We start from the raw sequence: 15,870 nt of genomic DNA on the forward strand, positions 1-15,870 counted from the left end.
TTTTTTAGAAACATAATGCTGACTTTCTGCCTGTAAAAAAAATACATATGATCAATATATAAAATTTAGGAAAACAGATACATAAAATAAGAAAAATCAATAGTTACTGTTAATCTCTCAAACATTCACATACACTGTGTGAATAAATGGATAATTTAGTTAAAAAGTTCATTCTTTTTTTTTTGCTTTTATCAGTGTGCTATATACACATATATATAACTATGTATCAACTTCTTTTTAAATAAGTTCAGCTTCTACTAAAGTTTAAAGAATTTGATGGCTTTCATAAAGTCACTTTTCAAAGTTTTAACACCTAAATTATAGTACCAAGTGGTATTTTTAGCAAGAAAATCTTGTTTCAGTATCTCATAAAATAGAGAGCTCTAAAAGGATACAGTTATAAAAATAAACAAAGCTCTTTACTGAGTTTTCCAATTTACAAAGACTCCTCAACTAACCCTGGTTCATTGAGACTGCAGTCATCAACATGGGTATACAAAGAAGTCCAGTTCTGTCCATCTTTGGATACCTGGAAAACCCAATTTCTCAGTGCAGACCTTCCATAACCACGAGCATGACGAAGTGTATATGCTGATGGTATCACCCAGAGACCCAGATCTATGGCAAACCAGGCATTCTTATCATCATTGCTATGACAATTTAAAGCCGAATTGTCACGACTCAATATGTCTTCTAAGCGGCCATAAGGTAGATTTCGTCCTTCTGATGATGTTACTACTACAAGTCCATAAGCAGCTGGATTAACCCATTCATATGCAGTTCTACATAAAAACAAAGAAAATACTCTTAAACAGTGTTAACAGTTACCACTTTAAAAATAACTGCATTTGTTCAGACTACCTTTTTTCCACATAAAATTATATTAAGAAAAATTCTATATTTAATAATTTAAGCAACTTTTCTTCATAAAAAGAAAAATTTGGATGGTCTTAAATTTAACCTAAAAGATGAAATTCCTAGAATGACAGAATATTCAGAATGGTTTCTACTACCTAGATTTCTTTTCCAGGTGAATTATTTTCAATCTACATTAAATAGAGTGACTTACTTGGCATTTGTTCCAATCCAGTAAATGATTCCATTTTCATCAAAATCATGCTGGTGCCGAAATATAAAATTTTGGCCTTCTCTTAATTTTCGAACAAAAACAAATGAAGATCGGTCAAAATCGTACCACTGCTTTGCTACCTAACCAAAGAAAATATGGAAGACACCTTAATGATGATATTTTGAAGTTCACTGCCCACTTTGTTCCTAACCCTTTAATGTGATTTTTTAAAATAATCAATATTCATTAAAAAATATTTTAAAAAGAAAAATAACTAGAAAATTCCCTAACCGTAGCACCCCACTATTAATATCAGAGTATTTCTTTAGTCTATTATTTCAACAGAAAGAGTAAAAGAAAGTCTCAATCATACTGTACAAAACCATTTTTCTCTTATGAGTCTGTATATTATGATAGCCAAATAATAGTCAAACTAATTGAAATAATTACCAAATTGATATTCCTTTACTTATTAGCATTAAGTTTTTGCTCATTGTTTTAGTAGTACAAATAACTATAATAGACATCTTTATGAAGAAACCATTCATAGTCTAAACTAAAATGGAATTCCCAAACCACTTTTCTAAAGGGCTAAACCACAGCAAAAAAAGCTTATTTCACACCATGTCCTTGCTAGAAACTCACCATTTTTAAGAGATACTGTTCCAGAGATTCAACTGTGGCTAAGGGTTCCATCTTCAACATTCTGCCAGTCCTGTCAATTAATGCAGTTTCACCAGGTGCACGTTCCAACCGAAATCTTAATCTTCTTGTAAGTATCTACACAGAAATGATTAAAATGCTTCAGGGAACACTGTGCTTTTATCTTAACATTTTGAAAATGAGAAATGTTAGATAACACAGCAATTGAGATGAATAATGTATAACCATAAAGGAAGTATCAGTATCTGTTTCCTACAGAATGTTTTAAAGAAGTTCACTGAATAAGTAATATTTTCAAGAAACAAACAAACTACTGATCTCTAAACAACTTCAAACATACATGGTTTAAATAAAATTATTATAAATCACTTAACAGATTAACAGAAATATTACAGCCTTAACTGATAACTTGCAATTTTCCAAGTAAGTTATAAAAAGCAGCTAATTAACTTATGCTATTAAAGTGAGAATATATTAAATAATCTATGGCTAATAAACTAAAAGAATACAAGGCATTTTAATACCTTCCAATCCAATGTTTCAGTAAATAAAACAAGTATGTGCTTCATTTCTGTATAAATTTTAACTAATTTCTATAGCCACAGAATTAAACATTTATATGTACATTTAGGGAGTATTTTAGACTACAAAATTAACAGAGGGCACATCCCTAGCTTTCCTGTCTTTGTATCGTGCACAGTCTCCTGAAATGATATACATACAATAAAACATGTTGGTGCTCCTATGACTGTATAAGCTGGGAAATCTCCAGTCTTTGAGACTATTTCTATCTCATTCACCTATCAAAGATAAAGCCTTTAAAATAACAGACAAAAATCCCCTTGTTCCTCTATAATGTTCTGTTTGAAGCAGAGCAAAAAGTAGACCTCTACAACTTATTTAATATATGTACCATGTCAGATATAGTAACAATACTGTAACTCTCTGAACAATTTCTAGTCTGGAAATCTAGTGCCTTTGGTAACACTAATGGGTTCTTGAGGGAATGCTAAGTTTTTGTATTGAGTAGGCATTGTTAGTGCAAATATAGTTTTTTAGTCACTTATTAAAGGCTGTATTTAAAAGAAACTATTTGATGCAGAGAAATGCAGAAAAGGTCAAACAAAAGCAAGACTCAAGCCCAAATAATCTGTAAGTAAATACTAAAGTAACCTACAGAAAAGGTAAAGATCTCTTGGGGATACTAGCAGTAAGAATATTTGTTTTATTTGTTCATATTGGGACACTAGATGCTAACATAAGGATAATTTAATGAATTGATAAGAAAGACAACCAAATAATATTTAGGAAGAAAATAGGCTTTTTATGAAACCATGTGATAATGGCAGATTTCCAAAAGAATCAACAGAAACAGCTAAGGAAGGCCATCTCTACTTAATGACATACAGAAAACAAGAAAAAAAAATCGTGCCAGAAACATTTTCACATTTTCTTACACACTGAGTTCCACACAGAGATGAAGGGACTTAATTCATAAACAGATGGGACTTAACTCTAAAACAAAAGGATTTTCTGTTTTGTTTTCCAACTGAGAGTGTCATTTTCCGCTTATGATCTATTAAATATGATTTACTACTAAAAATAAACATTGAAATACTAATACATTCAAGAGTCATTAAAAAGAACAATCAAAAGGCACTGAGCGTTGAAGAATTTAACTATTAAACAATCATTAAACAATGATTTGTCACAATGTTTAAACAATCACAATCTTTTCTGAATAAAATAAAACATATTTTTTGTTTTGTTTTTTTAAGAAAAGTAAGACTGCTTCTAAATGTATTTAGCAATAACAGCAATTGCATTTTCATGGTTACCTGGAGGTTGTAAGTGGATCCTGGTGTATCATACAAATGGAGAGGTAGACGTTCAATAGACTCTAGCACAGCTATTAACTTTCGGATTAATGCAACAGCTGGTCGGCTAGGAAAACAAGCAATTGTTAAGAACTCCCACATAAGTTCAAACTAAACCTCATACAGGATCTGCAATAGCCAACCTCATACAGACTCCTACTTTCTGTATTAATGCAAAGTGAAGTCTAGTTTTGCATTAGACTATAACTGAGTAAGCAAAGATAATCTCATAACTCAATTTCTTTACTTACTAAAATATTTCACTTTTCATATGAAACTTTCACAACTGCATTCAAAGTAATGCATAATTTAACGTGTATTTTATTTTTTAAAGTTTAAAAAATTTCATTATATAATATTTGATACATATAACAGAATATATAAAGCAGTGAAGTTTGGAAAATGATGGTATTGTTAGCAAGGCAACACTGGTAAAATATTTCTGGCAAATAACATGACAAGTTATATCAAGAAGTTTTAAAAAATCATCAACTCACTAAAACTATTTAAAGCAATTTATATAAAAAAACATTTCCACCAAGACAAGTATATTTCAGTATTAGTAATAATTTGCAAAGAGTTAATATGTTTAATAGACTAATGTTTCAATAAATGATTATATATCCATATAATATAGACTCATTTAAAATGGTTTTTAAAATTAATGGAATTGAATTTCATTTATTATTTTAAAAATTCAATCACATTCAAAAGTAAATTAAATCATAACATGAACCTTTATCAACTCACAACCCAGCTCAAGTTACCTATTAATGGCCAATTGATTTCTAGCTATATCCCCAATCATTTCTCCCCTTTCCATGTATTTTGAAGAAAATGTCAAAGCATTTCACCCAGAAATACTCGCGTATGTACCTCTACAGAAGTTTTAAAAAATAAAATCATATTATCACCACACCTAAAAGGAATGAGTACTTCCTACTTAATATCATCAAATATATAATCAGTGTTTAGATGTCTGGTTGTATCTTAAAGATTATCTAATTTAAATAAGTGGTCAGCTGCATTCACAGCAGATATGGATTTTTTTCTTTTATTCCATTAGATTAAAAAATACTTTTTAAAAATCTTTCTTTTTATATATTTATAAGCTACTCTTGTACTGAATAAAAAAGTACCTACTTTGTATATGAACACTATAATAGACTATTTCAAAGGAAACCTATCAACTTACAAACACTTTAAACATGAAATTAGAAGAAATTTGGGGACTTACCTTTCGTCATCTTCATTTTCACTAAAGGCTGTTTTAAAAACATTTATTCTTTCTACCAGTTGACTACAATCTTGTTTCATATCTAAATCCATGCTCTTAAAAAAAAAAAAAGTTTTATGGCTGATATTGAAATTAATAAAAAAAATACCAAAGATGAATATTAATATACATTACAAAATTATCAATACAATCTAAGGGAAATCATTATTTTCTTTCAATTAAAATTTTTTACTATATGACCAGTTGCTGCTGCTGCTTAGTCGCTTCAGTCATGTCCAACTCTGTGCGACCCCATAGACAGCAGCCCACCAGGCTCCCCCATCCCTGGGATTCTCCAGGCAAGAACCCTGGAGTGGGTTGCCATTTCCTTCTCCAATACCTTCAATGTTATAATGGATAGCAATTACATTCCTTTCCTCAAAGTGTATACAAGATATTTCAGATTATTTATGAACATTTTAACAGTACTATTTACATTAATTAGTATTAGAAAAAATACGACTGGTATATAAAAAAATGATTTCATAGACATTATTAAGTCATGTAAAGTGATGATACATCAAGATAATTTTAATAAAGGAAAAAAATTAATCACAATAAAGAGATTAACACAGACTACACTGAAGGGAAATATTAAGGCTACTAATAAATATTGATACCTGTCAAATATTCACATGAACTTCCTAAATTGTCACTGCTCATAACTTAATCTTATCCAAATATTTTAGGTATTTAAAAAGGCCTACAGACTAACTCTGTTTTACAAAAGTTATGAGGAAATCAGAGCAGTGAATAATGTTAAAGCGTTTTTTACAAACAAATCTTGAATAAATTATAATCAGGTAACTAAAAAAAATCTAAACTCAATTGTTTAATTCAACTGGCTCAAACTACTGATAAAACTTAATGGCTGGAGAAATTATAGATGTTAATATTTACTACAGTTTTTAATACTCCTTGACAAAATAAAGTAAACCTTGCTCTGTCAAAAGTGTAGCTACAAATAATTTTCTAATTAGACACTTGATTCTGTACTACTTACATTGTTTAAAACAGTAAGAAGCGCTTGCACCAAGCCACTACTGCACATCTCATATGGCGAAATTGTGTTTTCATCCTTCAAAAGTACAATCAGATTTTCTAAAGCTGTCTTCATTAAATCTCTCCAAGTGTTCTCACTCTCAATACACTAAAAGAAAAAAGAAATTTTAAATAAGGATGATGATAAAAACCAACAGGTCTTAATATACTTAATTTATCAGAACATCAATTACCATGAAATTAGACATTAAACAAGATTAAGAAATTCAAATTATTAATGCAAATTTTCTCTACCACACTTGGCAACCTTGTTCGTAAAGGGCTGATTATAAATATCTCAGGCTTCATAGGCCACGTATCTTGGTCACACCTGTTTAACTCTGTCATTGTAGCCACTATAGCAGTTACAGACAATGGGAAATAAATGAGTGTGGCTGTGTCCAATAAAACTACTACAGAACAACAATTTTACACATTCATATAATTCTCAGAAATCATGAAATATTGTTCTTATTTTTGGTATGTGTTCAACCATTTAGAAACAAAACCATACAAAATTTAACCCATGGGTGATAATTTGCTGACTCCCTAATCAATATCTGGAATAGTAAGGATAAAGAAGAAAAATTAAGATCACTGCGTGTCATAAAATCTACAGGCTACCATACCTGTCTATTTGTATGAAGTTCCCAAGATGACTCTAACTGAGTTGCTATGTTTCTGAGTGTTACCACTACTCCACGAGGCATGCTTTCAACAGCTTTAAAGTGGTCGTCATATAAATCTCGAGCCATAGTTCGTACCTACCAAAATAAAAATAGTAAATGTGAACTTTTACTACAATTAATAATTTTACCAAATCTTCCTTTTAAATATATAACCTTTAAAGTTAAGATGTTTGGCCAGTTTCAAGATGCAAAAATGTTACTACTTCTATGCATGTACATCAAAAAGATTTAACGGTTAAAAAACCACTCTAGCAGATTTTAGACAACTCAAAGAACATATAATTTTAATTTTTGGTTATTCAAACTTTATGTTCATATACTAAATAGATGCTTATTTCATTTAAATAAAATTAAAGCTATAAAAGGTAACTCTGCTCTTTTTTAACAATCTGTTTGATAGTGAACCAATAAGAAAATACAAATAAGCAAAAATAAAGGAGAGAAAAAAGAAAAGAAAATTAAGCCATCTATAATTCCATCAACTGAAGGTGAACCTTTTAACATTCCAGAGTATATTTTAACTTGATATGTCTTTCTTCTATTTACATTATATTATTCACACAAAATATGATGCTCATGTATTTATATATTACATCAAGAGCAAGAATGACTATTGTCATTTTGGGCACTAATTAGCTCTCATTTAAATTAAAGTAATATTATTTGAGAGAGGAACCCACACATGTCCAAGGCTTGGGTCTGATGAAATTTTGTACATAACACTGTTTTTATGATTTATTACAATTTCATTTATATCACAAACTAACCTAGCATAGCTGTAATGTTAATAGAAAAAATTTTGCTCTCTACATGAAATAATAATATGTTACTATTCTATTTTAGTATGCCTCTCAGAATTAAAAGGTAAGTAAGTTCTGAATATCGGGCAACAGTGAAGAAACTATTCCTTTATAAACAGTATTAAGAAATAAAAACAGGTTAAAACTGTGTGTATACAAAATTATTTTTTATATTTTATCTATTACTTTATAATAAAATTATTTTTACCTAAAGTTAGTATATTTTGACACATACAGCTTTCATGCACACAAGAATAACCACATGATCACTGAGTTACTACTGATTTCAAGAAACCGAATGAATAATTGAATTTTTTTTTAAGAAAATTAAATTAGAGGACTGAGACTATGCTCTCTTTGATTTACTTTTCTTTTGTATTATAAAGCTCATTTCCCTGTGAGTTAATCTAGATTTGGGTGGTTAATATAATTTCCTGGTGGCTCAGACGGTAAAGAATCTGCCTGCAATACAGGAAACCCAGGTTCAATCCCTGGGTTGAGAAGATCCCATGGAGACGGAAATGGCAACACACTCCACTATTCTTGCGTGGAAAATTCCATGGACAGAGGAGCCTGGCAGGCTACAGTCCGTAAGTCGCAAAGAGTCAGACACAACTGAGCAACTAACACTTTCATATTTTATTCCAAAAAGCTCCTGAGATAGCTGAGTGGTAGTTTATAAAGAATTAAAGAGTTGAGCTTCATCATTTGAGAATTTCATACCTGTGAAATCAACTAGTCACTCAAATTTATTTGTAATCCACAAATCAATACTTGTAGCACTTTTCACAGTTATTTGTGGGCATGGTATGCAGTGCAGGAAAAACTTAAAAAGTGTGACCACAGCCTCACAGGAACCTACACCTGTTATTTCTCCAAGAAGCAATTCACAGAAACTTTACAGAACATAACTACCATGAAAAAAGTAAATTGTATTTAGTCCAAATTCCTTTTACCATATAATGGCTACCTTCAATTGAGATATTTCTTCATCAAATGCCCTTAAGATATCCTGAATTAGAAGGAATCTGTAGCTTCAGAGTCTACATTTACAACTGGAAATTATTATATGTAATAAGTAATGCCTTCATAAATCATATATAGTGCTTCTAGTAAAATCCCTTACTACTATTTCTATGGCCAAAGCCATGCAAACACAAGTACCCTCCCATCTCAAGCACTCAAAGGCATTCTTTACATATTGTATGAAAAATTGTATCATTATTATATGTAAAATAAAAATGTGTCATCAGAAGATAATGAATCTATGAAGTTTTACTTTTTTAAAAATAAAAAAATTCAATAGTAATTGATAGGACAGATGGAAACATAATGGATTTATTTAAAAATGTATACTAAATGGACAGAATTTAAAAATTAGTAATATGAGTCAATAACACTTGCTTCTGTATCTTTTTGAGAGGTGACTTCATCTAAGATGGCCATTAAACTAAGTATCAAATTATCTGGGTCTAGATCCAGGAATTCAAACTGCTTCATCACAAAGTATTTAATCAGGATTATGAAATATAATAATGCATATTCAATCTCCCTGTATCACTAAAAATACTACTATCATTAATTAAAGCATAAGTTTAAAGCTTTGGTGACATTAAAAACTCAAGATGATTTTAAAATAATTTAGATTTTATTCTTTATCTCATCAATTTTATTTCTATTTTAATATTGATGTTTAGTGTATATACAGAAAATAACTAAATGTATACTTATTACGAAAAGTGAGATAATGAGCACTGAAAAAGGAAAACTAAAAATATATTAGACTAGGGTAGCCTATGTTATATGCCTCAGTTTCTGAACTGCCAATAATCTACCTCTAAAACCCTATGTCCGTGTAAAAGACAAAACGAATCAAATTCCACAAATTTACCTTTTGCTTAGTTTTTTCTAATTTAGATTTTAGTTTTCTTCCTCTTTTGCCAGTCCAGCCAGTCACAAATTCTGAACCTTAAAAAGAAAAAAAAAGACATTTCCAGAATGTATTTTGTGAAATTTTAACAATTTATGTGCAATTTAACATATTTATTCATTCTTATTCTGCTAAACTGACATACCTACATACTTACCCAAAGAAGTTTCTGCAGTAAATGAATGCCTGGTTCCTCTATTAGATTCAAACACAAATCCAGGTAAATCTTCTTTCAGTACTGTTGCCTGCTGGCCATCTGAGTTATGAATAGCAATTTCTCCTTCTTTCAAACATGTTAGTGACCAATTCCCTACGGTGAGTTTAGTGGGTCCTGGTGCTGAGAGTATAGGTTGACTTGAAGTAGATGGCTTTACTTGGCCTCGTGCTCTTTGTAACTTCTCTAAGAATTCACTTCTACTTTCTATAAAGACAAAATGTTTGTTTTAAAACTTCATTCCTCTCAAATATACCATTAAAAAAAAATGAAACTACCTACTGGAATATCAGTTTTATTAAAAAAAAAATTCACTCAAGGTTTGTTCTTTGATATACTCTCACTGATTTGCTATTATTTAGGTTCAGGCATAAAAACAATCCTCTGGCTTTTGGGATAATATACAATTTAAGACAGCATCAAACATGTGCAATTCATTATTGCATGAGAAGAGGCACCTTTACATAAAAGCATGGTGAGAGTAATCCTTGTCTCATACAACAGAAAGACATGAAATGCTTTCATGGTACAATCACTTTCTATGGTGATATTAAAGAAAGGGCCATATGATCATCAAGGATATGCTACTGCTTTGACAATGGTGGCAGAAATGAGCAGAAAAACAAATTATCAAAATTATAGAAACTAGTAAAGGGATTTTGTAGAAACAAAATATTACCTGAACTATCCGATCCACCTTCGGGACTACCACTTGAATACATGGTGGCTAGTTTTCCATCCAAGATGAATCTAAACCATCCATTACTGCCATTAGACAACTCCAAGGCTGCTGCATCGCTCCATATATACAAGCAGTCCCTTCCCCTGATGATGGACCAATCTCTCCAATGATATGGTTTACCTTGCTGCAACTCTTTAGCATCTTCCTGTGGTTCATCTTCCTGAATGTGTAAAATTATTCAATGAAATGTGGAAAATAATTTATATTTCAAATATTTGTAAGTATTTATAAAAACATGACCATGAATCAAATTTAGAATTAAAACATCCTGAATATAATATTCATCTGCCTGTAGTTTAACATGTATTATGATTCAACTAATTATCATCTTACAAGTCCATCTTAAAAATGGTTAAGAAATTCACATGACCTAAGTTATGATATTTCCAGGTATATAGGTAAAGAAAACAAATGGATTAGCTCTAAACACAATTACCTAACTAACTATGACTTGATAAACTCACCATATCCCTGGGCCTAAGAGATTATTTGTAAAAAACATGGATATTTACACTAAATCAATGGTATCCAAACCTAGCAGTGTAAAAGAACCATCAAAGATGTGTTTTATCAGTAAACTGTAAGGCCCCACCCTTAGCCAAGTGAATCAAATGTACTGGATCATTCCTATAATGATAAAAATGTTAGTTATAACACGTTTAAAAAAAATAATTTGTAAACATTGTTTGACTAGCCTGGCATCCTAAAAGTTTTGATTTTGTTGATAACAATTAAATATTGAGAATATTCATCATCAACATATGATCTTGGCAAGTATGTACATGTATACATGTATAGGTAAAGTATTTTTAAACTTTTATAAACTTATTATACTTTAAAAAACTTGAAGGGACTTCCCTGATGGTCCAGTGGTTAAGAATCTGCCTTCCAATGCAGGGAATTTGGTTCCATACTAGTTCCCTGATTGGGGAACTAGGATCCCCCATGGCATGGAGCAACTAAGCCCATGCCACAGCTACTGAGCCTCCATGCTACAGAGTGTGAGCACCTCAACTAAAGTACATGCACCTCAATGAAAGATCCTGCATGATGCAACGAAGAGCCAGTGTGCCATAATGAAGACCTGGCACAGCCAAATAAATAAATATTTTTTAAAAATTTAATGCATCTTTCACATGTTTCTTCCCTGAAGTAGTAGTAGTTTATAACACTAAAATAAGATTGCAAAATATGGATTATAAATTTCTCTAATGTAAGTACTTGTGCTCCAGACCATGAGAGATTAATAAAGATTAAGGCTTGACTATCCATTGTAAACAAATTAAAAACCAGAGAAAATATATGAAAAACTGTTTTCAGATACCGGACAACAAGCAACACAGGATTGCGTGATCTCTAGAAAACAGAAACAATTAACTAAGCCTAAGGTAAGCCTCTTAGGCTCAGAAAGTTTTTCTGGTTAAGGTCTTAAGAAAAGGGAACACAGAGTAAAGCAGTGTAAGGAAATCTGTCTTTGAAGAGATTAAGGCAAATGGAATACGCATGGTAGATGAGTTCAGGATCAGGGAGTCAAGCAAAAAAGACCTCTAGAAATGTGCAAAGTGGTCTCCAGGACATCTCTACTGAGTATCAGACCACCTGTGTATAGGTGATGTTACACATAAGACTGGGCAAAGAATGATTTGAAAACGATAAGCTGGAAAATTCAGAAGTCATACATGGTGATCATACATTTGCATTCCAAACAGCCATAATGGAAAATCTTCATACCAATAGTTGAGACTTTTTCCAAATCTGATGATAACTATAAGCCCACAGAGCAGAGAAAATTAAATAATCCTGAGCCGGGGCAGACCCCCACATGTGCATGCATATGCATATAGCTGCTGCTGCTGCTAAGTGACTTCAGTCGTGTCTGACTCTGTGTGACCCCATAGACAGCAGCCCACCAGGATCCCCCGTCCCTGGGATTCTCCAGGCAAGAACACTGGAGTGGGTTGACATTTCCTTCTCCAATGCATGAAAGTGAAAAGTGAAAGTGAAGACACTCAGTTGTGTCTGACTCTTAGTGACCCCATGGACTGCAGCCTACCAGGCTCCTCTGTCCATGGGACTTTCCAGACAAGAGTACTGGAGTGCGGTGCCACTGCCTTCTCTGAAACACAGCTAAACACATGAAAGACAAATTGCTAAAAACAAGTTATAAAGTCTTAAGAATAGCCAGAGAAAGAAATGATTCAATATACACAAAGGAACAAGATGAAAAAATAAGGCAAACTAACAGTATATAACACTACGCACATCCAGTGACAATGGGGTATCTCTTCAAGTACTAAAAAAAGGTTGGCCAAGAATCCCTGCAGGCACTGAAAATGTCCATTAAAAATCAAGGCCAGGACTTCTCTGGTGGTCCAGTGGTTAAGAATCCACCTGCCAATGCAGGGGACACAGGTATGAACCCTGGTCCGGGAAGACAGTGCAACTAAGTCCGTTCACCATTAACTGCTGAACCCACAAACCCTAGAGCCCGTGCTCTACAATAAGAGAAGTCTTTGCAATGAGAAGACCACGTATGGAAAAGAAGCCCCTATACTCCAACTAGAAAAGACCATGTGCATAGCAACAAAGATTTAGTACAGCCGAAAAAAACAGGGGGGCAAAAGCAGTCCAGTGGTTAGGACTCCAAGCTGCCACGACAGGGGGCACAGGTTTGCTCCCTGATTGGGGAACTAAGATCCCACAAGCCATGCAGCATGGCCAAAAAAAAAAAAAAAGATATTTTCAGACAAGTAAAATCTCAAAGAATTTTCTGCCTTGTCGTGCCATTTTCTAAGTAATGTATTTTGAAGAATAAAAGTTTAATTTTAATGAAAACAATTAACTGATTTTTATTGTTGTTCTTCTTTGATAATATAATCTTTTAATGCCCTATCTAAAAAACCTCTGGCAGACTCAAGGTCACTAAGATTTTCTTCTTTTCCCTCTAGAAACCTTACAATTTTAGCCCACAAATGTTAGTTCACGATTTATTCTGTTAAAAGGGGCGAGATTTCATATTTCCGCATATGTTATCCACTTGTTCAAGCATAATTTTTTAGATCACCCTTTCCTGACTGAATTACCTTAGCACTTATTTGAACAACTGACCATATATGTGTGGGTCATTAATCTATTTTTACACCACTAGCACACTTTCTTAGTTACTACAGCTTTCTTTCAAAGGATGCTTTGGCTATTCCAGGTTCCTATAATCTTCGTATAAATGTAGAATTTGCTTGTTAATTTCTACAAAGACTGATGGAATCTGTAACCTATCTCTTGAAAGAATTCCAAGGGGATGAACCCAGATAACACTTATTTGGTTTATGTTAAATGTCCAGTAATTTAGGAAATATACACATTCATCCTTAACCAGGAAGGATTCTGCAACTACAAACCATACTCTATCATTCTTTCAAAAATAGTATTACTCAGTCGCTAATACTTAGGAAGCATTCACTAAATGCCAGGACTTAACCCTTGCCGGCACTCGGTGGAGACAGATAAAGCGCATTTTTTGACATGCAATCTAAAGCAAGAATTATCAATAGGTACTGAAACCAGTGGATATAAGTTTAATGAGAAACAGCATATCTCCACAGTCTCAAAATTATCTCCTCATAAATTACTAACTACAAAAGGAAAAAGTATCTTTACAATACAGAAACCTGGCAGAGGCAGACATGATAAACTGATCCAAGTTAACTATCAGCAGGAGAGCAAACAGACATCATACGCCTCTTAGAAGGCAGGTTTTACACCAAAATCGCCGTAACATCACCACTATAGTCTTTCTGCTAAAAACATGTTGTGTTTTGAATCAAATCATGAAGAAACATGGCGCAAACACAATGTAAGGATCATTGTCCAAATTAAGGGATCTCTCCTCTTCAGAAACATGCCAGGGCTATAAAAGAGAAAGCTGAGAAATGGAACAACATGATGACTAAATGAAATGTGCTCCTGGACTGGATTCTGCAAGTGTGAGGTGGAGAGGTAGGAAGGTTGTAGGCACAGGCAGGGTTTGCTATTAGAGACAACAGAAAATTGGAATAAGTCTCTGGATTAGATAGTTTTTTTAATAAATATTAAATTTCCTGATTTTGATAACTATACTAGGATTATATAAGACAATGTCCTGGTTTTATGGTGAAGAATTTAGGTATAAAAAGGGACACAATGTATCGTATTTCTCTTAAACAATATATTTTATTTTATTCTATCTATTTTTATTTCTGGCCATGCTGAGAGGCTTGTGGGATCTTAGTTCCCCGACCAGGAATTGAACACAGCACTAGGTAGTGAAAACGCAGAGTCCCAACCATTAGACCACCACAAAATTCCCTCAAATAATATATTTTAAATGAGCATGCACACACATCGTCTTTGTAAGTAATTAAGCAAATGGGGCAAAATGTCAGTAATTAGTGATTTTGGATAGAGAATGTCCTGATATTCTTTATACGCAACTTTTTTTGCAAGTTTTAAGGTTTATCCATGATACATTTTAAAAGAAAAGTGACCAAATTTTTAAAAACTACAGTATGACTCCATATTGCCATTATTTTGTCAAATTGTCAAAACCCGTCATGATTGGAACTACATTTCTCCAAAAGAATCCCTATTCCTGATAGATACCATTGCAATCAACACCACTCACTTTTTCTGGTTTTGATTCCTCTTCATTCTCATCATCAGAGGAAGGACCTGCCAAAGTGGACACTTTGCTAATAACACCAAGTCTGGCTAGCTGATCCAAAAATATATCGCCACCTTTATCTACTAAATCCCTTATGATTTGCAAAGCCAGCAAGTGGCCATCATCATCATCCTGGGGAGAAAAAAGAAGGAAATTAAAAGAAAATGGTAAAAATAAGTTTAGCAGCATGGAATAGGCAAATGCACTCATTTGCACAGACAAAATGATTTAATTAAATTAGGATGCAACTGATTTTACTACTAGTTAATGAAATTAAAACTATAGATGTTTCAAAAAATGACAATAAACTTACCTCTTGATCAAGAACAGTTGCAGTTATTTCCACTAGTATTGTAGGCAAATTGTGACCAACATCAGAATCACAAACTTCTTTTAAGAGTGCTTCAGAGCAAAAATGAATCATTTTTCGAATCAGAGCAAGACTTGCTTTCCTTGAAAAGTAAAAAAAAAAAGGACTTTTAGGTAGCCATGATACGCTAAAATTAAAAAAATAATAATAATAATGAAAATTAAAATATCTAATTTAAGTTTTAAACAGTCTGCTGAAAATATACTTAATATAAGAATAGTATTAGTAAGAACCTACTGAATAGTACAGGGAACTCTATTCAGTACTATGTAATGACCTATATGGGAAAATAATATTTTTTAAAAGTGGTATATGTTTATATAACTGACTCACATTGCTGTACAGCAGAAACTAACACAACGTTGTAAATCAACTATACTCCAATAATAAAAAATTTTTAATACAAAATCAAACTAAGACAATATTAAACTAGTTACACATTCTTTTTTTTAGGTAATTTCATTTTTTATTCTTAATTGAGCTCATTAAAACAAATTATT

At 32.3% G+C, this 15,870-nt stretch overlaps 1 protein-coding gene across 6 annotated transcripts in view; it reads right to left on the reverse strand.

Annotated features, from left to right (window-relative positions):
• The window catches only part of HECTD1 (HECT domain E3 ubiquitin protein ligase 1), a 73,385-nt gene that overhangs the window by 28,997 nt on the left and 28,518 nt on the right, over positions 1-15,870 (reverse strand). For all 6 annotated transcript variants that reach the window (XM_018065889.1, XM_018065888.1, XM_018065894.1 and 3 more), the window contains exons 11-22: positions 15,314-15,452; positions 14,962-15,132; positions 10,239-10,461; positions 9,503-9,766; positions 9,307-9,383; positions 6,556-6,690; positions 5,889-6,035; positions 4,847-4,941; positions 3,571-3,676; positions 1,715-1,849; positions 1,070-1,209; positions 459-782 (exon numbers count right to left, since the gene is read on the reverse strand). In XM_018065889.1, the coding sequence (XP_017921378.1) occupies positions 459-782; positions 1,070-1,209; positions 1,715-1,849; positions 3,571-3,676; positions 4,847-4,941; positions 5,889-6,035; positions 6,556-6,690; positions 9,307-9,383; positions 9,503-9,766; positions 10,239-10,461; positions 14,962-15,132; positions 15,314-15,452 (1,956 nt within the window). The remainder of the gene's footprint in view (positions 1-458; positions 783-1,069; positions 1,210-1,714; positions 1,850-3,570; positions 3,677-4,846; positions 4,942-5,888; positions 6,036-6,555; positions 6,691-9,306; positions 9,384-9,502; positions 9,767-10,238; positions 10,462-14,961; positions 15,133-15,313; positions 15,453-15,870) is intronic.

The sequence above is a fragment of the Capra hircus genome, chromosome 21, assembly GCF_001704415.2.
Source record: "Capra hircus breed San Clemente chromosome 21, ASM170441v1, whole genome shotgun sequence".
Classification (NCBI taxonomy): domain Eukaryota; kingdom Metazoa; phylum Chordata; class Mammalia; order Artiodactyla; family Bovidae; genus Capra; species Capra hircus.